Source organism: Culicoides brevitarsis, chromosome 3 (genome assembly GCF_036172545.1).
Source record: "Culicoides brevitarsis isolate CSIRO-B50_1 chromosome 3, AGI_CSIRO_Cbre_v1, whole genome shotgun sequence".
Lineage (NCBI taxonomy): Eukaryota > Metazoa > Arthropoda > Insecta > Diptera > Ceratopogonidae > Culicoides > Culicoides brevitarsis.
Window position 1 is genome coordinate 15,046,917 of NC_087087.1, and position 27,030 is coordinate 15,073,946.

General features: G+C 24.3%; 1 protein-coding gene across 1 annotated transcript; it reads left to right on the top strand.

Annotated features, from left to right (window-relative positions):
- Positions 1–12,012: 12,012 nt before the first annotated feature.
- Positions 12,013–14,813, top strand: LOC134835235 (L-threonine ammonia-lyase). The gene is made up of 5 exons (XM_063850105.1): positions 12,013–12,571; positions 12,622–12,858; positions 13,096–13,388; positions 14,401–14,623; positions 14,691–14,813. Exons 1-5 carry the CDS (start codon positions 12,050–12,052, stop codon positions 14,811–14,813), a joined length of 1,398 nt encoding a protein of 465 aa, XP_063706175.1. The 5' UTR covers positions 12,013–12,049.
- Positions 14,814–27,030: the final 12,217 nt, after the last annotated feature.

Sequence of the window (27,030 nt, forward strand, 5' to 3'; positions counted from 1 at the left end):
TTTTATTTTAGCGTCGTTTCAAATTCTGCTGTTCGAATCTAATTGACAGTTGCATTTTTTTCTTACACTCATTTTTAATAATTTTTTTTTGTTCTTTACTGATAACAATTATTACGATTATTTATTATTATTCTTTGAATGATTCGTGTATTGTTTTCCACAGCATGTAACGAATTTACGAACAAAAAGCCATTTTCCGGAATACCAAAGCAAAAAACTTTTCTTTGTTAACGATTATTATTGTATTTATTATTATTGTTGATAATGATATTGTATCGTGTCATAATACCAAAAAACGCTGGCTTTGTGTCACCTCATGATGTACTAATGATGATTATACGAATTTTTCTTTGCTCGCTGATTTACTGTTGCGACGTTTAGTGTCTGTTTAAAGAAAAGAAGAAAATTCAAACATTAATAATAAATAAAAATGAAAGGTTGTCATATATTAATGCATGATTGACTAATGATGATAATTCAATTAAGGCACAATCTGTTTAACCTACGGCATGGCACGGTTGAGAAGTAAGCAGAGCTGTCATAATTACTATTTATAGCGCGTTACGTATAGAGCCCCGACAATTAATTAATGATTTCCCGTGAAACAATCGATTTTATGTCTGTTTCATGTTCTTTCGTTTGTTCTTTTTTTCCGGGAAAAAGTAACGGGATTTGATGTGTTTTTGTGAGGAAAATTAGTTTTTTTTTTGATTAATTAATTTTTATGGGATTTTGATCTTGACAGATTTTTTTTTTGCTATTTTTAAAGAAGAGAATGGGAATTTTTGTAATTTTTGGTATCAACATAAAAGGACTTGAATTTTAATAATTTTAATAATTTTAATAATTTTAATAATTTTAATAATTTTAATAATTTTAATAATTTTAAATAATTTTAATAATTTTAATAATTTTAATAATTTTAATAATTTTAATAATTTTAATAATTTTAATAATTTTAATAATTTTAATAATTTTAATAATTTTAATAATTTTAATAATTTTAATAATTTTAATAATTTTAATAATTTTAATAATTTTAATAATTTTAATAATTTTAATAATAATAATTTTAATAATTTTAATAATAATTTTAATAATTTTAATAATTTTAATAATTTTAATTTTAATTTTAATTTTAATTTTAATCTTAATTTTAATTTTAATTTTAATTTTAATTTTAATTTTAATTTTAATTTTTAATAATTTTAATTTTAATTTTAATTTTAATTTTAATTTTAATTTTAATTTTAATTTTAATTTTAATTTTAATTTTAATTTTAATTTTAATTTTAATTTTAATTTTAATTTTAATTTTAATTTTAATTTTAATAATTTTAATAATTTTAATTTTAATTTTAATTTTAATTTTAATAATTTTAATTTTAATTTTAATTTTAATTTTAATTTTAATTTTAATAATTTTAATTTTAATTTTAATTTTAATTTTAATTTTAATTTTAATTTTAATTTTAATTTTAATTTTAATTTTAATTTTAATTTTAATTTTAATTTTAATTTTAATTTTAATTTTAATTTTAATTTTAATTTTAATTTTAATTTTAATTTTAATTTTAATTTTAATTTTAATTTTAATTTTAATTTTAATTTTAATTTTAATTTTAATTTTAATTTTAATTTTTAATTTTAATTTTAATTTTAATTTTAATTTTAATTTTAATTTTAATTTTAATTTTAATTTTAATTTTAATTTTAATTTTAATTAAGTTTAACTTAAATCTCTTTAAAACTAAAATTTTTTGTTCAAAATTATTTCTAGTTCTTTAAACCTTTACAAAAATATTACAAATTTTCCATGTTTTGTTTCACTTTTGATTGATTGGTTTGATCCGACGTCATTCGTCGTGCTTTCTTACCGTTCAACTCCATCTCTACGATTTTTCTTTGACACAAAAAGTATATGTTATTTTGATAAATGAACGTAAATCTAACGAACGAACATCGCATTATATCACGTGTTACAACAACACAAGTCACCAAATTGGGTTAGGAGAGTAAATTTTCGGAAAATTCTTTCGAATTCCTCTTCTTAGAGCGAGGAGAAAAATGACATGACACTCATGCTAAAACTGTGTGTGGCTTGTTGGTGATGTGAATGATTGATGTGAAACACGTCAAAATTTAAATTTGTATGCATTGATTGTTCCGAGACATGAAAGAGACTCCTTTCATGGTCGTGATCGTTTCTCATTAAAGAGTCGAGTAATCATTATTTATGGCGCAACGACATGAATTCAAGGTTAAACCGCAAAGCCACACACATAAACACACTCACTAATCAGTAATAAAAAGTTAAAAAATGGAAGATTTTCATGATATAATTACTTAATTAATATTTTAATCCCTCAGGGAAAGCCGTAAAAGGAAAAACAGAGATAAAGGAAGTTTTTGGATTATTTTTTTTGTTTTGCATGAAAAATGTGAGAAAATATTATTTTAGGTTCCTTTTTTAATCCATCCGCAATAAATAAGACAAGCTATATTTATTCAGTCGTACTTTTGTGTCGAAAAGTAAATTTTCTTGTACTCTAAATGGCTCCATTGAGAGGATTTTCTCCTTTAAATTAATGGACTTTTACGCAAAATTCTTGCCAAAAAATTTTCATAATTACATAATTAACTAAAAAACGTTACGTAAGACGAACAAAATGAATGAAGTGATGATTAATGTTGCTTTAATTATTAACTGCTCGTCTTTTTGTGTCATCGTATAACTCTTTAAAAATAGAATTGCCTTCATTTCATCGAAAATTGTATCGCTGTTTTTTTTTTGTACAAAAATTCCCAAAGGAAACCGTGACAAATTTCTCTCAGGGCTCATTATTGCAAAAATTTTGCCTATAAAACTTTTTTTTTCTTTCATAGTTTTGTGTCAAATAACGACATTAAATAACTTTTTTTATTATCAGTCAACTCGATTTGACTTGACAAAGAGCGCACTTTCTCAAATATTTATCATTTAAAAAAAAAATAAACTGTCAGAATGCAAAATGATAAAATTATTCAAATTATTATTTGCAATGTCAATAAAAAGTAATGTTTTAATCTTTTTTAGTTGAAGAATTTTTGCACATTGTTCGTCCTTTTTTCGTCGTCGTCGTTTTTTGTACGCCGTTCGCGATGATGATGATGATGATGTTTTAAACTTGTTAATGAGATTGTACTACATTCTAGTTGAGTTAGTCTGTCACTTTACAGTTTGGGAAGGTTTTGTGTTTCGCAATTTAAAAAAAAAAATTATGAGAGTTTTTAAAGTTGACTAAAATTATCAAAAAATTAAAAAAAAATTATTTTAATTATTAAATTTAATTAATTAATAAATAGGTTAATTAGGTTAATTAAAAAATAGGTTGATTTTGTAAATTATTTTAATTATTAAATTTAATTAATTAATTATTTAAAAAAAAATAATAAATAATTTTTTATAAATTTTTAAATTAAAAAATTATTTTTTAATTTTTTTAAAAATTAAATTATTTAATTAATAATTTAATTTAAAAATAATTAGGTTGATTTTAAAAATTATTTTAATTATTAAATTTAATTAATAATTATTTTTAAAAAAATAATTAATAATTTTTTAATTTAATTAGTTTTATAATTAAAAAAAAAATAAATTAAATAATTAATTTTAATTTAATAATTTTATTTAAATTATTAAAAATATTAAATTAAATTATTAAATTAATAATTTATAAATTTAATTTAAATATAAAGTAAAAAATTATTTTTTTTAGTATTAAAAATATTCATTTGAAAAAAAAAATTTTTTTCAATTCGGTTGAAAAAAAATATTATTTGAATTTTTTTTTTAAAAAATAAAAAATTGGGACTTGAAGCCCTAAAACGAGGTCGGTTTTAAAGACACAGAAGTCAATCTGCGTTTTATGACTTGATTGCGGTAAGATTTTCTAATTTCATGGTCTTCGTTTCTGTCTTGACCAGAGGAAATTTTCTCAATTTTCTAAAATGCCAATTACTACCTATATTTTGTCCTTTAAAGTCCTTTGGTTAGCTGTAACAGATTTTGCTTACCATACTTAGAAGCATATTGTGGATTTTGGTCAGTTGTGGTAAGAATGGAATTTACTCAAGTTAACTTATTTCTCAGTGATGTATTTAATAAATTTTTAAGTCCTTTAATTTTTTTTTTTATTTTTTTTTTTTTTGCTTGGTTTGAATTAATTAGAATAAATTGGAGGTTTAAAGAGGCTTTTTTGGAATAAATTCGGAAAAAATTGTTCTAAAGGGCCTAAATTTAAGCCTTATCAGTCTAAATGAAGGTCCGCAACTGCTCATTATTAAGGATGAAGTATGCTTCATTGGAGCGTTTTCTTCATTATTGTCAGATATTTCCTCATGATGTTGTCCACAAGATGTTTTAGGTCATTTTCCTGTTAAAAGACGAATAGCAGTGTGGTATTTCGTCTTTAAAGGATGGAATTTTAAATTGTTGTATTTAATTTTGGCTTTAATAAGGCTTTTGTTAATTAAGTTCATAAATGTCTATTTAAAATTTTTTCATTACTTTTGTTCAACTTAAAGATTTTAGTTAAAATTTTTTTTTAAATATTTTTCAATTAAAGAATAATCAAAATAAATTTTTAAGTTAAATGATTAATTTATTAAATAAAATTATATTTTTTTATTTTTTAATGAATTAAAGTTAAATCAATTCAAAAATAATTTTTCATTCAAAAAATAATTGGGCAGATTTTTCGAATAAATTCCGTCAAAAAAAATTTTTGAGCTAATGATGGGGTTTTGTTAAGGATAAAATTTGGTATTTGGGCAGCGTTTTAGGCTCTAAACGGGCTCAAAACCTTTAAATAGCTTTATCTCTGTAAGGTTTTAACCGATTTTGATGATTGAGGTGTCGTTGGAAAGGTATTGAAAAGACGAACAAAATTGTCTTTGTGAAAAGTTAGCTTACTTTGCAAATTAAAAAGTTTATTTAAGCCTGCGACATTTCTAACGTTTGTCGGGCTAGTAATTCAAATTAAAGGTTCCTTAAATAAATATTAAAATTAAAAATGCAACACTCAAAAGGTTTTTGAGCCATAAGCAAAAAACTAACGCCTGATTTTTTGCTATTTTTCCTCTAATTAAAATTGTATGCGTAATTTATTGTAATTACGGGTAATATTGTATGAGTCATGGCATATTTTTATTGAATTTTAAGTATTGTTAGGGGAAAAATTGCGAAAATCAGGCGTTACTCTTTTGCTTATTACTCAAAAAACTTTGGAGTGTTGCATTTTTAATTTTAATATGTTATTGCTTGAAGGATTACCTTTAAAATTAAAATATGGGCTTCGCGGTTTTTGTTTAATAACTTTTTAATTTGCAAAGTAAGCTAACTTTTCACAAAGACAATTTTGTTATTTATTCAATCAAAAATCAATTATTTATTTGAGCCCGTTTAATTTAATTATTATTATTTTTGCTCAGAATTTTATCCTTAACAAAACCCCATTAAAATTTGAAAAATTATTTTTTTTAAGTTTTTTGTTTTAAAAATTATTTTAAAATTAATTTATTTTATTTTTTTAATTTAAAATTTAATTTAATTCATTATTATTTTTTAAAATTGAAATATTATTTTTTTTTTCAATTAATTTATTTATTTTTATTTAATTAAATTAATGATTAATTTTTAAAAATAACTTTTATTTAATTTATTTTAAATTTTATTTTTTTTTATTAATTTTTTGAGATAAATAATAATTTCAATGTAATTCTTCGAAATATCGCAAAAAAATCTACTTCGCGAGAAATGAATTCATCCAGCAGAATATGACAAGCCACTGCTACTAAAGGATGTTGAAAAAAAAAATGCGAAATGTAAATAGATAAAACAAAAAATTATGAAAAGAAGCATTAAAGGTTTAAATGAAGTTACTTCATTTTTTTCTCTTGCGAACTTTTTTTTTGTTATTATTAAAGTAGAAGAAGAAAACTAATTTAATTTGTGCCCTAATTTTTTTCCCGAACTTACCCTTATCTACGTTAACGGTCCTCCGAGACGACTTTCATTTATTATTATTTGGTTAATAATTTCCCCGACTAATTTTTCCTCAGAATTACATTAAAAATATACGGAAGCAATGCGAGACGAAAGATAAACATCGCCCACATCGAATTCCGAATTTACAAAGGTGACATCATCGAGAAGCGTGCATTGAGCTCATACATTTGCCTTAATAGTTTTCTTCCTCTTTTTTTACAGATGGCTGGCACGATAACAACATTTGTGCGAGTAAATAAACGGAGGGAAAATTGAATAGACGAAGAAATTCCTCGGAGATACGAACTCAGATTACTCCAAATAATAACGTTATAAACAAAAAAAAAAAAAAAAAAAAAACGCAGAGCGGAAATTGTTTTTCACACAGCTCATTTAAACCTTCTTTTCTCTCTTATTTCTTCTGTCTGTCTTATCTCATCTACGATCTCATGTATTTATTTTATTTTTGCTCCGTGCGGAGGTAATCTAAAGTAACGCGTTGCGATATGTCAGAAAAAGAGGGAAAATTACGAGATACTATTAAAAAATAAAGGAAAGTTTGTAAACACCTTGCACTGATTAAGATTGACTCGGAGCTATTTTTGACACGAACCTGGGAGAAAATTTTTTCCGGAACATCTTAATTTGTTAGGCAGAAACTTTTTTTCTTCTCGTTCGCTTTTTTTGACATAATGAAGCGAAATATAATTAAAATTTTAATCAAAAATTTGTGGCAACGCGCATTTCGTCCGCATGGAAATGACGCGACAACGAGACGACGACGACGACGAAGCTGAGGAAAAACATCGACAACGACATGAAGCGAAGATAATTTTAATACAATAATAATTATAATTAAGAAATATTTAATCAATCTTTTGAAACAAAGTTGTTTGTGTTGTACCTCGCTTGTAGTTTCTTGAGGTGAAGCGTCTTCGTCGTTTTTTTAATGTGCTTCAAAAATGACGGTTTTGATAACGATGTTGAACATTCTTATTAATTCGATAGGATTTTTTGAGGAGATTTTAATAAGTGAATATTGAAATTTAATAAAATTTTGAGATTTCTGCAAATTCAGGACTTGATGGATTTAAAAAATAAGATGTTCTATTTGAGACTGAAATTCTTCTAAAATTAAAAATAAAAAAAAAATTAAAATTTTTAGTTAAATAATTTAAAAATAATTTTTAATAATTATTAAAGCTAATTAATTGAATTAAATTAAATTTTTCATTTCTAATAAATTTTAATTTTGAATTAAATTAAAAAAAAAATATGAATAGCCAAATGATTTTTTTTTATAGTATTTTAGATTTAATGACAAAAAAAATACAAAATATTTCTTATGAATTGAATAGCCATAAATGAATAAATGATCCTTAATTTCATAAAAAAAAATAATTAAAAAATATTAAATTTTTTTTTAAAAATTTCCCAATGCGCATTTTGTCGATTTAATCCTAGACTATATTTTTTGAAAATTTTAACCACGACCAACATTTTTGAAAAATATTAAAATATTAAAGTTAATTTTTTAGAAAATTTTTCTATTTTATTGAAAAATTTTAATTGAAACCCCAATGCACATTTTTTTAAAATTTTATTCCATTTATAAATTTTATTTAAGTTTTAAATAATTTCTGTGAAAAAAGTTCAATTTTAAGAATTTTATGGAACAAAATTGCCTTAATGCATCAAGCAAATATTGAGTAAGGTGTCAAATGAAAAGCACTTGGAATTGAAATATTTTGCAGAACTCCATAGAAGTACAAAATAAATTCTTTCGTTGGAATCTTGTCTCGAACTAAAATTCTGAGATACATAAAGAGATGAAATCCGAGACAAAATGTAGTTCAAAAGGTTAACATTCCAATTCGATTCCAACGAAAGTATTTATTTCTTAAATGGAGTTCTGTAAAATATGTCAATTTTAAACAAATTCTAAGTGCTTTACATTTGACTCCGAATTCAATATTCTCTTCATGTTTTTATGAATTTCAACTTAAGCTTTTAACAGAAATTATTTTAAACTTAAATAAATTAATGGATCAAATGAGTTATTTGAAGTAAATGGATGAAGTTAAGGGATATTAAGTTAAATATTGAGTTTTTATTCATTTAGCTTCGATAATAATTTTAAAATTACCTAATTAAAAAATTTAAAATTTTTAAATAAATTTATTTTGATTGATTTAAATTATAAAATTTATTTAATTAATTAATTAATTTAATTCAAGAGAAAAATTAAAATTTAATGAAAAAAAATTAAATTAATTTAAAATAAATTAAATTTAAACATTACACCAATTAAAAATGTTTATGTTTTGTTCATTTAATTTTTTAAAAATATTAATACTAATGATTTCTTTTTTGAGCCATTTTTTTCTTACATGCGACTATCATTGACATGAAGAGATATAACTCGGGGGGTTTTCAGCTACTTTACTTATGCTAATGATAACAATATTGTGAGAACTAATTTCCAGGAAAATTTGAAAAAAAAACTTTGAAACTTTAATTAAAAATAAAAAGAAAGAGAAAAGGAGCCTAAAACTAATGGACAATTTAATTTTTATTTTTTTTTTTAATTTTAATTTATTTTTTTTTGTCAAGAAATTTAATCAAACATAAAAATTTATCATTTTCAATCAGAAATAATTTATTAATACACAAAAACTTTAATTTAAATGTTTAATAATTTTTTTTATAACCAACTTTAACAGAAGCAAATTTTAGTACAATATTTATTTATCTATTTACAAAAGAAACTTCTTTAGTTTGCTCATTAGTAGACCTGTTAGTAGGTAAAAACAAAAAATTAAGTTATTTATTAATTTTACTCATATCTTTACTTAAAAAATTCATGTTTTGATACCTTGACTTCAGCATTTGACCAAATTTTTTATTTTAATTTAATTATTTAAATTTTTAGTTAAAACAAAAATTAGGCCAAATGCTGAAGTCAAGAAATCAGAAATAAAAATTAATTAAATTTTATATTTATTTATTTAAAGCAAGAAAATGGACTTTTAGACCTTTTTCTCTATTTAAAAAATCTCTTCTTTCAAAAATATTTAAATGTTAAATAAACACATAACAAAACAAAAGACGAGCCTGAGAGAAAGACAGGAAGTTAAATGTGACGTTAAATGTAATTTTAAATGTATTTTAAAAACAAAAAGACATACAAAACTTTTCTTGTCGAGATTTATGTTTTTTTTTTGCTGCTGTTTGTCTCGTTTCCACGTCCTTTTAACGAGGCGAAACTACGAGCAAAAAACGCCATCATTGCCGCATGGAACAACTCTTTAAATAGTTTTTAAATGATAATACGATCATAATAATAGATGTTACACATATTTCATTGCCTATTGTCTGCAATTTATATTCGAGTGCTTTGTCATTATCATGAAAATGAGTACGATACAGGCGAACGTGTACAGATAAATAATAATAATGTGCCTTTTTTGTCAGACAAAAGCCTCCTGTTTTACGACTCTAATTGAACAACAATGTTAACTTGCGACGTAAAATGTTTTGTTTTGTTTTATTTTCACACACACACTCACTAAAAAAGTTTGTTACGGAATTAAAACAACAACAACAAAAAAATGACGCTCTTCTTGCTTCGTCGTCGTCGTTTTCTTGTTCAACATAAGTGTTATTGCTCCTTTCATGGTGAGGTATCTCTTTCATAATAATTTAATATGTACGAACAATGCTCTGGTAGGTCGCGACATCTTTTCCGAAACATTTTTTCTCACATTTCTCCCTCTGCATGTTTCAATCCCCATCTAGCACAAAGTCTCGCTGTTTTTGCCACGAAAAGTGGTACTCGAGTGTTTTGACATGCCACCAAGTTACTTGCCATCAGCCTTTTTTACACAAAACGAAACGTGTGTTATCTCGGGTAATACAGTGCGGAAAATTTAATGACAATGAATGGATTTTAAATTGACACATACAGCGAGCGAGGTACAGCGCGGGAAAGATAAGATCCGTGTTTAACCTTTGTTTCTGTTGTAGAATTCATGTTTTTTTTTTTTTGCACAAATGAAAAATGAAATCATAAAATGGGATAATTGTATAATAAGACTTTTCTTTAAAACATGAGAGTTGTAAAAAAATTGTAGAATAAACAAGAAAAAATGTTGACATCCAAGCAAGGCAGAAAAGTGCTTGGGAAAAAAAGAAGAGGGAAAAAGAGTTAAGTGTAGTAAATAAAAATTAAAAGCGCATCAAAAGGAAAGTTTGTTGCTTTGAAAAGATATTTAATGAAGAGGAGACAAAGTTAGTTGGGTGAAAAATGTCAAAAGATTTTGAGAGTTGTCGTTTTGTGATGAGAACGATGGATTTTATCGTATTTTATTTTTTTTTTTATAGATTATGAGCTTTTTAAGAGATTAAAGGAATTTTGAGCTTTAAAAGAAAATTGAAGATTTTTAAAAATTTTGGTATTTCAGGAATTTCATTAATTTTAATAAGCTTTTTTCAAATTTTTTGGTATTTCAGGAGTTTCATTAATTTCTGAGCTTTCAAAGAGCTTTGAACAATTTCAAATTTTTTGGTATTTCAGGAGTTTCATTAATTTCTGAGCTTTCAAAAAACTCTATAGAATTTCAAATTTTTTGGTATTTAAGGAATTTCATTAATTTCAATAAGCTTTAAAGAATTCCAATTTTTTTGGTATTTAAGGAATTTCATTAATTTCAATAAGCTTTAAAGAATTTCAATTTTTTTGGTATTTAAGGAATTTCATTAATTTCAATAAGCTTTAAAGAAAGAATTTCAAATTTTTTGGTATTTAAGGAATTTCATTAATTTCAATAAGCTTTAAAGAATTTCAAATTTTTTGGTATTTAAGGAATTTCATTAATTTCAATAAGCTTTAAAGAATTTCAAATTTTTTGGTATTTAAGGAATTTCATTAATTTCAATAAGCTTTAAAGAATTCCAAATTTTTTTGGTATTTAAGGAATTTCATTAATTTCAATAAGCTTTAAAGAATTTCAAATTTTTTGGTATTTAAGGAATTTCATTAATTTCAATAAGCTTTAAAGAATTTCAAATTTTTTGGTATTTAAGGAATTTCATTAATTTCAATAAGCTTTAAAGAATTTCAAATTTTTTGGTATTTAAAGAATTTCATTAATTTCAATGAGCTTTAAAGAATTTCAAATTTTTTGGTATTTAAGGAATTTCATTAATTTCAATAAGCTTTAAAGAATTTCAAATTTTTTGGTATTTAAGGAATTTCATTAATTTCAATAAGCTTTAAAGAATTTCAATTTTTTTTGGTATTTAAGGAATTTCATTAATTTCAATAAGCTTTAAAGAATTTCAAATTTTTTGGTATTTAAGGAATTTCATTAATTTCAAAAAGCTTTAAAGAATTTAAAATTTCTTGGTATTTAAGGAATTTCATTAATTTCAATAAGCTTTAAAGAATTTCAAATTTTTTGTTTGTTATTATTATTTGAATTTCATTAATTTCTGAGCTTTCAAAGAGCTTTATAAAATTAAAATTTTTTGATATTTCAGGAATTTCTTCGGTATTTACAGACGTACATCATCCCATAAAATCTCCCATTTTTTTCATAAAAACACATTTAAAAAAAATAATTTAAATTTTCAACAAAAAAAAAACTAAATTAAAACGTAAAAAAATATCTCAAACTGTTCCCATTTTCATCAAATTATCACCTATTTGCGTCGTTAAATCCAATTATCACCAAACAAATCCAAAATCCACTCGTCTCTAAAATATCATCAATATTGACAAAATTAATTTCCAAATCAGTGCGACGACGAATTTATTTTCTTTTTTATTCGAATTTATTGTCCAACGTGATTAGTGTCCATTCTAATCCACTTTTCATCGATTACGCATCAATTACTTGGACAAACACCTCTTTTGGCGAGTATAAAAACCTCTCGACGTTGATCGAATCGCTTCAGTACTCTCGCGCCTTTAGAAACTTCAAAATCGGTTCATTACTGAGTAAATTCTTAATTGTCATCATGGGTGCCGAAATAACGGATAATAAGAAACCAAGCAACGAACAAGTTCGCGAAAATGACAAAAACGCCTATTTGAACAACCATTCCTCGTCGCCGTCGAACATTTCGATTGTGCCGGGCGAAGAGGAGTGTCGGGATCCGTATTGCAACCCGGAGAAACCTGTCGTCATCACTTTTCAGGATGTAACTTCGGCAGCTTTTAAGATCAAGGGTGGCGTTGAGTTCACGCCATGTCGACGAAGTCATCTTTCCGAAGATACGGGAATGGAAATTTATCTCAAAAAAGAATTTCTTCAGTTTACCGGAAGTTTCAAAGAGCGTGGAGCACGTTACTGCCTCTTACAACTTTCGCCCGAGCAGAAAAAGAAGGGAGTTATTTCAGCTTCTTTGGGAAATCATGCCCAAGGTATTTGCTATCATGGCATGAAGCTCAATATTCCGGTTACAGTAGTAATGCCCGTCACAGCGCCCATCATGAAAGTCCAAAAATGTCGCAATTATGGCGCCAATGTCATTGTCAAAGTAAGTTTTTTGACGTTTCTCGGATTTTTAGTTCAAATTCTCTCCGCTAGGGGGCGAACATGAAAGAAGCCAAACAACTTGCGATGAAATTGGGCGAAAAAAGTGGCTTATTGTACGTCAATGGGTACGATCATCCGCATATCATGGCGGGTCAAGGCACCATTGGGCTCGAGATTTGCGAACAAGTTGGCGATGCGGATGCTGTCATCATCCCTGTGGGTGGCGGCGGTTTAATTGCCGGCATAGGAACAGCTATCAAAACGCTCTGCCCAAACACAAAAATCATTGTGAGTTTTTTCTTGTTTACTTTTTTCATTTTGAACTTTAATCATCGCTTGTTGCGTCGTCGTCGTTTTTTTTATCTTCTCCTCTTTGGTGGTTTAGCAAATTTATTTCCTCTCGTATATTTAGTCAAGTGTTTGCTTTCAATTTAGCAGAGACTTTTATTGAAAGATACAACATTGATCTGGGAATTTAAAAGCAATTTTCTTCTCACAGAGACAAACATTTATTTACCTTTCTAGGGTGTCGAATCGAATAAATGTCCCAGCTTTTCGAAGGCAATGGCAAACAAGGGTCCAATTATGGTCGATTGCGAAAGTACGCTCGCTGATGGCTTGGCTGTGCCGAAGGTAGGGTACAATGCGTATGTGACAGCGGCACCGCTCATCGATAAAATGGTCGTTGTGGGAGAAGAATGGATTGCGTTGGCAATTTTGAGGTTAGTTGAGCAGGAAAAGTGTGTGGTAGAGGGCGCTGGAGCAGCGGGATTGGCGGCGATTTTGTCAGGGCAACTTGAGGAGTTCAAGGGAAAGAAGTGAGTTGATTTTTTAAAAATATTTTCATCTTTTAAAGTCATAAAAGTTGTTCATAATTCAATTGTAACATCATAAAGCGCCATCTTGTGTTAGAAATTTGTACTCTAAAGCTTTAAATATCAAAAATTGAACTCTAATGTTGAAAGTTTGAACTTTTGATGATAATTTAAAATCAAAAACTCAATTTTTAGACATTTTAGAATTTCTTATAGATTTTTTGATCTTTAAAATCAAAATTTTTACATTAAAAAGTGACTTTTAGATCTTTAAATATCTAAATTAGTTTCAGGATTGAACAATAGAGGTCGCCTTTTCAATTTCAAGAGTTCTAAAAGGCTAATTTATGAATTAGAAAAATCTTTTAGAATCCGTAAGATTTTATAATTTGATGTCTAAACGCTAGAGGGCGTCTTTTGATCTTAAGATGTCTAAATTTTCAACACTAGATGGCGTCTTCAGTTTTCTTGAGATTAAAAATTTAACTTCTTAATCATTGAAAATATTTTTCGTTCTTCAAAACTTCAAAATTCAAACATTTTTGATGTCTAAAGAGTTTAAATTTAGCAAAACTTGGAGCCAAATTGTAGTTTAAAAATCTGCTGATCTCTGTAAGTTCAAATAATTACTCGATAGATGGCATTTTTTAAACTTCAAAAGACATTAAAATTTTGACACTAGAGGGCGTTTTCGGATCTTTGAGATCAAATATTCAACTTTTTAAAATTAGAAGATATTTTTTTGTTCTTCAAAACTTCAAGATTTAAACATTTTTGATGTCTAAGAAGTTCAAATTCAGCTTTTGGCGCCAAATTTTAGTTTTAAAATCTTCTGATCTTTGTCAGTTTAAAAATCACTCAATAGATGGCATTTTTTTAAATTCAAAAGACATAAAAAGTTAGTTCTCACCGCTAGATGTCACTTTCTGATCTTCATAAATTTTACTTAATTTGTAATCCGAACGATAGAGGGCGTTTAGATCGTTCAAAAAAATAATTTCTTTTAAATTTTCAGAGTGGTCATTCTCATCTGCGGCGGCAACATTGACACAACTACCTTCGGGCGCTGCCTTGAACGTGGCTTAGCATCTGAAGGACGTCTCTTACGTTTCACTGTCGAGCTCAGTGATCGTCCCGGAGGCGTTCTCGAACTCTGTAAACTGCTCGCACGCCTTGGAGTCTCCATCAAAGACATTATGCACGAACGTGCTTGGCTCACGGATACTTACAGTGTCGAGGTACAAAAATTTTCCTTCATTTCATTCAACAAAAAGTCATTAAAACGCATTAAAATGTTTTTTTCAGGTCAAAGTAAAATGCGAGACACGAGACTGGGCCCATTCGCAAGAACTGAAGGAAGAATTGCACAAGCACTATACTCACGTTCAATTCAGCGACACTCCATTAGCTTTGTCAGCGTCAAAATAAATAGTCGAAAAATATACAAAATAAATGAGTTAAAAACGGATAAAAATAATCATAATCGTCTATTTTAAAAAGCGCAAGATTAAAATTTACTCAAGAGAACAATGAAAGTTGAACACAATGCCTTTAATTTCTTTCTCCATGCAAAAAAATAAAGAAAAACTTTAAAAAAAATAGACGTCGCCGTTGTCGCCCGAAAAGGAAGCTCGTTTTCTTCTATTATGTGCGAATCATTACAATAATAAGGGGGAAAAATCTCATAATCAAAAGTATTACAATGAACTTTTGCCGCGCGCGCTGCGAGAATGTTGCGTCATTTCACAAAACCCTCATGAATAATAAAGGAAGAAGATACGACGACGACGGCAAAAATGTTAAGAAAGAAATTGGTACTTGAGCAAAAAGAGAGAAATTTCACTAAAATTTGCATGAAGTACAAGATAAAGTGCTCAAAATCCATAATAATTTCGATCTTTTTTTTATTCCACATTTCACTTGCACAAAAATCCCGAGTTAGTCAGAAAAAGGACATGAAATAAAAAAAAATATAAAATAGCAAAAAAAATAATTATTACGATAAATCCCTCATAATGTTACACGAGATGCGTATATGTACAAAAGTTCGTAATCCAAAATCCACCAAAAACATTCATCATGCAAGCGTATTTGTGGGGGAGATTTGTATCATGCTGGGCATCATTATTGGAAGTGACATGGACATTTAAAAGTGACAAATTTAATGAGACGCGTCATGGAAGTGCGACTTTAGGAACGGAATTGAAGTCGGATTGATGATGATGAGTCTGCGATATTTTCGGGACAAATTTAGGAGAAAAGGGAGTTAATGTCAAAATTGTTTTAGTAAATGACAGTTTTATGAACTGTTTTAGTTTTGAAAAGGGATGATTTTGTATTGTTTTTTTGCAGCAAGGAATTTATCTTGAACTTTTCTTAAATTTTCGACTTTGATTGGTTTAAAATTTTTGTACTAGAGGGCGTTTTGTACCTTAATATTGAATTTTCTCAATAGATGTCGTTCTTTTACTTTTTAGAATTTGTCTTTTTAAATTTTTCAAGATTTTAGAAACTAAAGAAGGAAAGCTTCAATATAAAAAGTTAAAAAATATGAAGAGATCTTTTAAAAATTAAAGATTTTATTTTTCCCGCAAGAGGTCGCTTTTCAAGTTAAATTTTTGAGTTTTGAACTATCAACATTGAGATTTTTAGGTTTAATTTATAAAAAAAAAGATGTATCTGCCTTAACTTTCTTCAATAAACTTTGATGGTGATCTTGTCTAAAGATTCAGATTTTTCCACTAGAGGGCGTTTTATGATCTCTTTAGATCTCAAGATCAATTTAATTTTGATAAAGATACAACCAATAGTTAGAAATTCAATTAAAAAAAATTAAAATTGAATCTACATGAAAAATTTAAAATAATTTAAATTAAATTAAAAAATAATTAAAATTAATTAATAATTAATTTATAAATAATTATAAATTAATTAAACAAAATAATATAATTAATACAAAATTAATTAAAATAATTTAAATTTCATTTTGATAAATTTGATTTTCCGACTTTGAGATAAAATTTTTCCCAACAGATGTCATTTAAAAAACTTTTTGTTGAATTTTTCCGCTAGAGGGCGTTTTATGATCTCTTTAGATCTCAAGATCAATTTAATTTTGATAAAAATACACCATTGGTTAAAAAATTGAATTTACTTAAAAATTAAAAAAATAATTGAATTAATTAAAATTAATTAATAATAATTGATTCATAAATATTAATAAATTAAAATAATTGAAAATATTAATAATAAAAAATTAATTAATTAATTTTTATTAAATTTTAAAAGCTTTAAAAAAATATCTTCGAGTTTGAGATAAAATTTTCCCCAACAGATGCCGTTTTAAAAATTATTTGCTAAATATTCAGGCTAGATGGCGTTTTTAATTTAATTCATTAAAACCAATAAATCTCATATTTTGTGAAAATTATAAAATTTTAAACTTTTTTAGAACCTTTGTACCTATCGGAAGGACATTAAAACCGCTTTAAATCAATCTTGTCTTTAAAAAATCTTTTAAAATGTAACATTTCAATCTACTCTGGCCCCTGTTTGACATAATTCAACTCCTTTAACAGATAAAAATTATGTTATTATCACATCTTTTTCTTTCCCTTTTTTGTGTCAAACATTATTTTTTTGCCACTTTTTTCCCATAATACAGTTTATCATCACACTTTTTTTAAGCTCTTTCGGATCCTTTTTCGTGCAATAAGATAAATCTTCGGTTTCATCATAAATTTAAAGGATGAAATGAGTTATAAATACGGACATATTTCATCATTTCTTCCGATTTTATCACTTCATTTTTTTTTTCAATTTTTTTTTATAAATAAATGGAGTTGCCTGGTTTTTTTATATTTAATTTTTTTTTATAAAATTTTTTACAGAGTGACTTTTAATTTGATTTTTTTCGTTTGGTAAAAACTGACAAAAAAATTTTTCGTCAATGTTGGGAATTGGATTAGTAATTAAGGCGCATAGTACAGCAAACAGCGTGTCCAACATCAATTTTACTAACACGCTATGGTAGACAGGTGCTTGTTGTTTTGACAAATTAATTTATGGCTGCCATCCGCAGGAATCACAGAAAATTAAATAATTACAAAAAAAAAAGTTTATGATACGCAAGTCGTCGTAAAACCATGAAAAAAAAATAAAAAGAAAGAGAAAAATTTGCACAAAAATGATAAAAAGAAAGTAACACGAGTTAACAGTTAAGAACAAAATGAAGCTCTTTACGTATTTTTTTTCTGTGTTTGTGACTGTGACACAGCGCAAAAAACTTCTTTTTAACTTTTCTTGTCTTCTTTTTTTTCCTGTTTTTATTAAGTAAGCGATTTAATTTTATTCCATGCTAATTAAAAATTTTAATTTTCAAGATATTTATCAGCTCATGAATTAAATCCGCTTATTAAGAAATTTGCGTATTAAGACAACGACAGATTAAATTGTAATGCGCGAGAGATTTTTTGGATCATTTACGAAAAATAAAAACTTTTGCGAATCCTTAAAATTTCCCTCTTTGTATTTCAAGGTAACTTTTGATGAAATTTAGATAAAAAAAAATTCGCAAAACGTAAATGTAATAAAATAATAATAAAACAAACAAACATGTACAAAAAAAATAGACAATAATATTTTTACCTAGATTTGTGAGATTATTACGAGAGACAATTTGCTTCTTTGTTTGTTGTGCATGCACGTGTGAGAAAAGCAAAATAACGGAATATTTTTATATTCTCGGAGAAAAATAATGTGATAGCAGTTTATTCATGCACGAAATTCAAAGATGTACAAAAATAAATAAAAAAATTTTTCAAACATAAAAAAAAATACTCGACGACTTCGATAGAAAAATGAAATAAAAAATCAAACATGTCGATAGGAGAAAAAATTCAGATTTTTTTTACGGTGTGTGGATTAAAATAATTTCCTCTTTGTCAGGTTTTCGAGAGTTTCCTAAACCTTTATGACATTTTTTTATCATTTTTTTGTTTCATATTTTTATGTTTTTTTTTGTTTGTTATGGGCATGGATGGGATAGGGGAAGGTCCATTTAACAAAATTTATTTCGTTGCATGTGATGTTTGAAATATTTTTTCACATATACATAAAAAAAGATATTTTTCGGGAAAATGCTTTAAGGAAATTCCTGAGAGTAAAGTTCAAGTTAAATTTTGGGATATGAAAGAAAAGTTGAATTTTGTTACGAAAACTTCAGTTTATTTAGAGCTACTTTATAGCAAATATGAAAAAATAGCCCATTATACAAAGTATATTTTTTGCCCCAGTGAATATTTTAAGTTTTTTCAAATATTAAAACTCGACATTTTAGCCCAAATTTATTTTTAAATATTTGCCCCAATACGTATTTAAGATTTTTGGCCCATTGTACATTTAAATACTGACCCAGTGCAAATTCAACATTTTTGCCCCAGTTGGTATTTAAAATATTTGCCCCAATACAAATTCAAGATTTTGACCACTTAATTTGACTTAACACATTTAAAACAATCGCTCCAGTTGTCATTTGGAAATTTTTGCCCCAGTTCTCATTTAAGGTTTTCATCCCAATGCATATTTTATTTTTTTTTAAGTATTATAACTCGATATTTTTTTTCCAAGTAGACATTTTAAAATATTTGTCCGATTAAGATTTTTGACCCAATGTACATTTAAAATGTGACCCAGTGCAAATTCAACTTTTTCAAATTCAAATTTTGTCCCAGTTGACATTTTTTAATTTAATTCATTAATTTTTAAGTTTTTTGACTGAATGCTCATATTAAAAATTTGATCCGAAGCACATTTAAAACTATCGCCCCAGATGACATTTTAAAATTTTACCCTAATTGACATTTACAATTTTCTGTCCAATGCAAATTTCGTTTTAATGTGATTTTTTTATTTTATTTTTTTTTAAATGTTAGAAAAAAGGCAAAAAAAAAATACAAATTTTTAATGAAAATTTTAACTTTTTTGACTCTTTCACTTAATTTAAAATTTTATTTAAAAAAAAATTTTTAATTTGAAATTATTTAAAAATATTTAGCATTTTTTTTGATAATTTATTTATTTATTAAAATTTTATTTATTTATTAAAAATTTAATTTATTTATTAATTAATTAAATTAATTATTAATTATATTGTAATTAATTTCTTAAAGACATTTCATCGAAAAAAAATCTACTTCGCAAAATCGATAAAAAAATGCAAAAAAATCCTCCATGTCAATTTCGCCTTTCAAAACAATTCCTCTTCTAAATTTATTTCTTCATCTGTCTGTTCAAATAAGTTGTCAACATGGGTTAACAAAATAAAATCCGTGATTTACCCTTGACTTATTTTCTTTACAGTGAACTCTTCTTTCGTTCAGTGCCTTAATGAGCAATTTTATTGGCAGAAATTCTTTTCCAGCTATTTTCTTTCAATTTTGCCTTCATAGTAGTTTCGATCGATGTTCAATGCAAAGGACAATGCTTTAAGCATTCATTCAATTCAATTTGTAATTCAATATTGTTTACCTTTTGCATGAAAAATAGAGAAAAAAAATTTATACGAGAGCGAAATAAAACAAAAGCAACTTTTTTTTATGCGCCGCATGCTTTTACGATAAAATGTTAGTTTATGCATATTTTTTATTTGTTTTTTTTTGTTCCTTTATCAATTTCTATGCCTCATGCAATCTATAAGGAGGACTTTTATTGTGTTTAACAAGCGATTGTTCGAGAACGAAGCGCTGTGAGGTAAGAAAAAAAGCAATATTGATTCACGATTTTTTTCTTTTTTATTTTTTTTTTGTGTGGCAAAAAGGGGTTTTTCTTGCGAAAAATGCTGGATTTTTAATCATTTTGCGAAATTAATCCCTTTGACTGACCAAACGATGAAAGGGACTCGGATTTCTCCCGTATAGATTTCATTTTTTTTTGTGTGCGAAGTAAATATGGGGATTACGTGCCCTCATCGTTTCAAATGCATAAAAAATTCAGTGAGAATTTTTTTGTGTGTGTGGATCGTTGCTTTTCTCTGGAGCATGATAGAGATGTGAATATTACTAAAAAATTATTGTAACACAAAAAAAATCCTCTTGAGATATTTCTTTATGATTATCTCTCGTACGTTTTGAGTAATGTCTTTGAGAGTCGTGCAAAGGTGTATTTATTGCTGAGTTTTGTATTTCCTTTCATCTTTTTTTTTTGTAAAGTAAAACTTCCTTTCGCGAAACTCATTTTTTATTGCAATTCAACAGAGAAAACTTTTTTTTTTGCTGATGATTTTATTATAATTTATACATGTCTACGATTACGATTACAAATTATTATTCCTCGTTCCATGGGATTTATTTAAACTAGATCGTAGCTTTAATGTTTATCAGCAGAAAAAAAATTTTTTTTAATGCATTAAAAGTCGCTTGAGAAAATATTTAGGCATTCATGAGTGATTTAAAAGGAACAATTTATAATAAAAAATTAAATTATGAGAATTTCCTTAATTTTTAATGTAAAAAAAAATAATATTTTTACTAAAATATTTAAAATTTTACTTATTTTTTAATTTAATTAATTTATTTATTTATTAATCCGACTTAAAAAATAAATAAATTTTAAATTAAAATTCATAAATTTTTTGGTTGATTTTAAATTTATTAAAAAATAAATTTTTTGATCTTTGAATAAATTAAATTTAAAATAATTCATGGATTTTTTAAAAATTAAAATAAAAAAAAAATTTAAATATTTTGAAAAAAATTTTTATTTTCAATTTCAATGAAAAAAAAATAGAAAAAATTAAAATGAATAAAATTTCGATAAATTTTAAAAAATATATAAAAATCGAGAGAAAATTTCCATTTTTAAGAATTGTTTTTTTACCTCATTTATATTTAAAATTCAATTAAGTTAAGTTTTAATAAAAGTTTGGAAAATCTGCTAAATAAAAAAAGTTCAAAAATAAAATTTAAATAATTAAAAAATTTAATTAAATTTAATTTTAAAATTTAACTAAAGAATAAAATTTAAAATTTTTCCTTATATCAAATCAAAATAATCCTCAAATTTTTAAAATAATCAAACCATTTTTTTTTTAATTAAATGATTTATTAATCAATTTTAAAAATTTTTTGCAACTCTTGATCTAAAAAAAAATATATAATTAAATTAAATTATAAAAATATCATAATGAAAGTACCTACAATTAATTTTATTATTAAAAAAAAATTTAAAATATGAGAAAAATATTTTTAATTCTTAATTAAAGAATTTTTGATTTTTTATTGTATTTTGATAATTCATTCAATTTTTTTTATTCATTAAAAATTAAAATTTTAAAGTTAATTAAATTTTTTTATTTTTGAATAATTAAAGAGAATCAAAAAATCTTAATAAACAAAATTTTTGGTTAGTTAAAAAATTTCTTACTGCTCCTTAGAATGAAGACAAAATAAAAAATTTAGGTATTTAATATATTTTTTCTTCACTCACACTTGACTCTGTGCAACTTCTTTCCAAGAAATTTCCTTCCACAAAAAACAAAAAAATTTCGCATAAAATATTAAAAAGTGTCGAGCCTTTTCCCCTGCTCAAAAAAATAACGAAACGACCTCTTCGCATTAATTGCTGCTACATTTTTAATTTGTTATCTCATTAAATTTCACGTGCGCTCACGACAGAAAACGGAACTGCGCTCGTAAATAAAACGTGAGATTTCTGTCAAAATAATAAACAAACGGAGCAACAACATGACAAAGCTTGCCAGTAATCTAATAAAAGAAAAAAAAAACGAAGAAGACGAAGAAAAAACGATGGAAAAGTTTTGTTTGTGGCGTAAAAATTATTATAGATGAGGCAATAATTTCATGTCGTTTATCATGCAAGAACTTTCTCTCGGTCAACATCAAGGTCTTTTTGTTGTCTTGTTCTTCAAAAGGTGTCAACATTTCCATCAAACGAGAAAAAAGAGAGAGACACGATGATGTAATGTAGTAATAACAAAACGTGTGAACGACAAGATTGATGTGATAATTTTTATATCAAAATAAAATCTCGGTGTAATCGCATTGTTAACGCAGAAGTGATATCGCTCGAAAGATAATAGCGTGACTAATCCCTAGGATAACTGTAGCTGTGTGGCGGTGAGAAAAATAACAACAACAACGACGACGACGACAACGAGCGAAAGACGGTAAAAGTTTATTTCGAATGGTTCACGGTTGTTAGGTTTGAGTGCTTTTTTGTTACTTTTTATTATCTTCTCCTTCTTCTTCTTTGTTTTCAGATTTACTTAGTTTTTGTTCTAAGAATTTTTTTTATGATTATGAGTAAGTTAACTTTTAATGAAGGTCAGACGAAGACGATGGACTAAACTATTTTTTTTTCTACAAAAACAAAAATTTAGGATAATTTAAAAAAAAATATAAAAAAATAAATAATTAGGTAAATATTAATTAATTTATTATATTAAACAAAAAATTAAATTAATAAAATATAAAATGAAAATTTATAAAATTTTTAACAATTTTAAATTATTTACTTTTTAAATTAAAATTTAACTAATGAAATGAACAAAATATTAATAATTAATTTAATTAATTAAATAATTAAATAATAATTAAAAAAAAAAATAAATAAAAAATAATTGAAAAAATATTTTAAAAAATATAAATTTGATACTTAATAAAAAAAATAAATATTTTTTAATAATTTATTTTTAATTAAATTTAATTTTGAATTAAATTATTATTTTTAAATTATATTAAATAAAAAATAATTAATTTTATTTATTTAACTATTTTTTTTATTTCTTTTTAAAATTTTTAAAGTAATTTAATTAAAATTTAATTAAATTTTAATTGACAATTAATTAAAAAAAAATATAAAAAATTCATAAAATATAAAAAATAATTTTAAAAAACATTTAATTAAATATTTTATAAAAAATAATTAATAAAATTTAAATAAAATATCAATAATTATTTAAATTAATTAAATAATTAAAAATTATTTTAAAAAAAATTATAAGGTAAATTTTCCAATCAATCCAAACCAAGCTAAAAATTTTCTCTACTCACAAAAAAAGTAAAATTCATCATATTTCAAATTTATCGCAGACAACATGACACACTTTTAATACAGTAACATGCATTTGGTTATTCAACCGAAAGATTGATGAGTTATTTAATGCCTGTCTTCTCTTCTATTTTGCTTCAAAAATAAAAAATTCACGAAAAACGAAAAAAAAAAATAATTAAATAAACGCTCACCAAGCAAAATTATGAGGGGGAATATTTTTGTGGGTTAATTGGGTTCAAGTACAAGAAGATATACAAAAAATACCAAAAATAAAAGACGGAATAAAAGAAAAACAAAAATGGCTCTAATCATTGTTTTAATAACAATAAAAAATGTAAATTTTGGACCGAAATTTTTATTATTATTCTTATTTTTAGCGATATTGAAGGAATGGCTGTTAATCAGTTAATTTATCATCATCAACATCACCTGTGTGTATTTTTAGGTGAAAATGGAAAAATGTTTAAATGATCGGAAGTCTTTTGTTTTAATTTAAACAAAAAAAAAAAATGGATGGAATCATGATTTTACTTGATTATTCATTTATTCGTTCATTGAACGAAGAAGAAAAAAATGGAAGAAAGGAAAATCATTCGGGAGATAAGACATTCTTTTGTTTCTTTATCTGTGTCTTTGGTTCATAGTTAATTTAAAATAGGTGAGATTTAAGTCCTTTCAAGAGTTTTCAAAGTTTTTCAAGAGCTATCAAATTTAAAATTAATGGTTTAAATATTTTTTAGGACTTCGTATAAATTTAATTATTTTTATTTAATTTATTAATTTAATTATTTTTAATTAATAAACATTTAAAATTAATTTAAAAATTAATAAAAAAAATTAATAAAAATTTTAATTATTAATTTAAAAATAATTAAATTAATTAATTAATTTTAAAATTAATAAAAAATGATAAATTAAAATTTATTTAAAATTTAAAAAAATAATTATATTTATTATTATTTACAACAAAATTAAAAATTAAAATGAATTTTTTTTTTTAATTAAAAAAATTTTTTTTTTAATTATTTAAAAAAAAATATAATTAATTATTTTTTTTTTATTTTTAAAATTATTTTATTATTTTTTTATTAATTTTTTTAAATAATTAAAAATTATTAAAAAATCAACATATGCAGTTAATTAAAAATAATTTAATTATTATTTTCAATATAAATATTTTATTCATAAAAAATTCAAAGAAAATAAAAAAATATTTTAGAAGCATATTTTAACATTTTTTTTTTAATTTTTATAAAATAGGTATTTAAATAAAAAATTGTATTTTTTTTAATTTGTTTTTTAATGTTATTAAATTACGAATTATTTTTTTTAAAGACTTTAAATTTTGAATTTAACCATGAATTGAAATTTTTCCTCTTGTACCTAAAAATTTTTTTTAATGTTATATTAAATCCTTAAAAACTTATCTTAATTCTTTAAAATTTTCTAATTTAATTCCTCAGAGTAATAATCACCGATTTACAAAATGAAAGCTTATAAAAATTTCCCTTTCAAAAAAGAAATTTAAATCTAAAGTCGCTTCTAGTTGGAAAAAAAAAATTTCTTACGTGCAAGTCTAGCAGTAAAACTTTTTTTTTATAGAAAAGTTGTTTCATCAAGAATTTTTCATCATCATCATCGTCGTCTCCATCTTCGTTATGATTACACTTTAAATACCTTGCGATGTTCTTTTGTTACATGCTTGTGATATTTAAGACTTTGGTGGTTTCGTAACTTTATTATTAACATTTTTACCGTCGTGCGTCGTTTCACCGCCGAGGAGCATTGTCTAACTCTTACGTCGTATTATTATTAAAAAATATTTGGAATTGTGTAAAGTTGTAACGCAAGATGTTGTTTACGTAAGGCAAACAGAGGCGAAAAAAATATCGAATCTGTCAAAAAAACGGAAATTTACTTACAAAGCCAATTACTGCTCGCGGCCTGAATATTGAGTATTGTTCCTAAAATGAAAGAGAAAAAAAAAGTTCAAAAGAGTTAAAACTTTGCGAGGAAATTAATTTTTTTTTTACATTAAAAAAAATATTTTTTGGAATTAATTATTTTTTTTACACCGCCAGCAGTTCTGGAAGGCAAAATTTCATTTATCTTCATTTAAAATTTAAAAAATAATAAAAGAGTTATTTTTAACGCACATTAATTACCGACTGCCCGGTTGGCTATTCAATTTCCTATTAATTTTGCATAAATTATTGGTGCAAACACCGGCGCACGTGAAAGCATAAATTAAAACTGCATGCTGTTGCATTCCATTAAAAACATCAATTTTCATTAAATAAATGAGAAAAGCACACGCGGAAAAAGGTAGAAAATAAATTTTTTGAGTTATACGATGCGATTATTTTATTATTATGGTGAAACTATCAATTAGCAGGCTCATGAAATATCAATTTTCAATATTTTATTGTGTTGAACTGTTTATTGTTCACGAATTAATGGAACACTGGATCAAATTGATTACCCGGAAAAATAGGCGATTTGTAGAAAAAGAGAGAGAAAAAGGTAACTTGATTCCTTTTCATCGATCAATCAAACAATTGAAAGGTTTTGTACTCAATGGACAGGAGTTAAATGTGCTGAAAATGAGTTAAACATATTGTTTGAATAAAAGAAATAAAAAAATAGTTGATGTGAAATCGACTTGAGAGCATTTGTAATTTTTTTATTTATTTAAAAATTATTTTTTTTATTAATTTATTTTTTTTTAAATTATTTTAAATTGATTTATTAAGAAAAAAATATAAGAAAATTAAAATAAATTTATTTTTTAAAAAATTGAAAATTATTTAAATTAAATTAAATTAATTAAGTTCTTATAAATTCAAAATTAATTATTAAAAAAATATTTTTTAATTAAAATAAAAACTTGCTATTTTGAATTGATAAAAAAATTAAAATAAATTTATTTTTAAAAAATTTATTTTAAAATTATTTTTTTTAATTTTTTTTTGAATGTATTAATTAATTTTTAATTTCTTTTTATAAAATGAATTAGTTAAAAAATAAAATTTTAATTAATTTTTTAAAATTAATTTATATAAAAAAAATAAAATTAAGTAAAAATTATTATTTTTCATTTATCTATTAAAAATTAAAAAAAATATGATTTCATAAATTAATAATTAAATATTTTATTAAAAATTATTAAAATTAAATTAAATAAATATTTTTAAATAAAAGTTTTAAATTAAAAATTAATTAATTAACAAATTTTTTTTAAATTAAAATAAAAATTTGCGATTAAAAATTGAGTAAATTTATATAAAAAATTTTATAAATTAATAAATAAATTGAACAAAAAATTTTAGGTTATCAAAATTTTTTAATTTAAGTAATTAATTAAATTTTTATTAGTTTTAATTATTTTTTTAATTTAAAAATTAATTTTTCACATTTTCATACTCCTCAAAAAAATGCCATAAAGACACTCCGACAGACAGCCAGAGGTCAACAAAATTTTTTTCGCTTTTTAACATTTTTTTTAATTCAGTAAAAAATAGCTGAATGTCCTTTTTTCCCACTAAACTATTTTTAAATTCCATTTTATGCCATT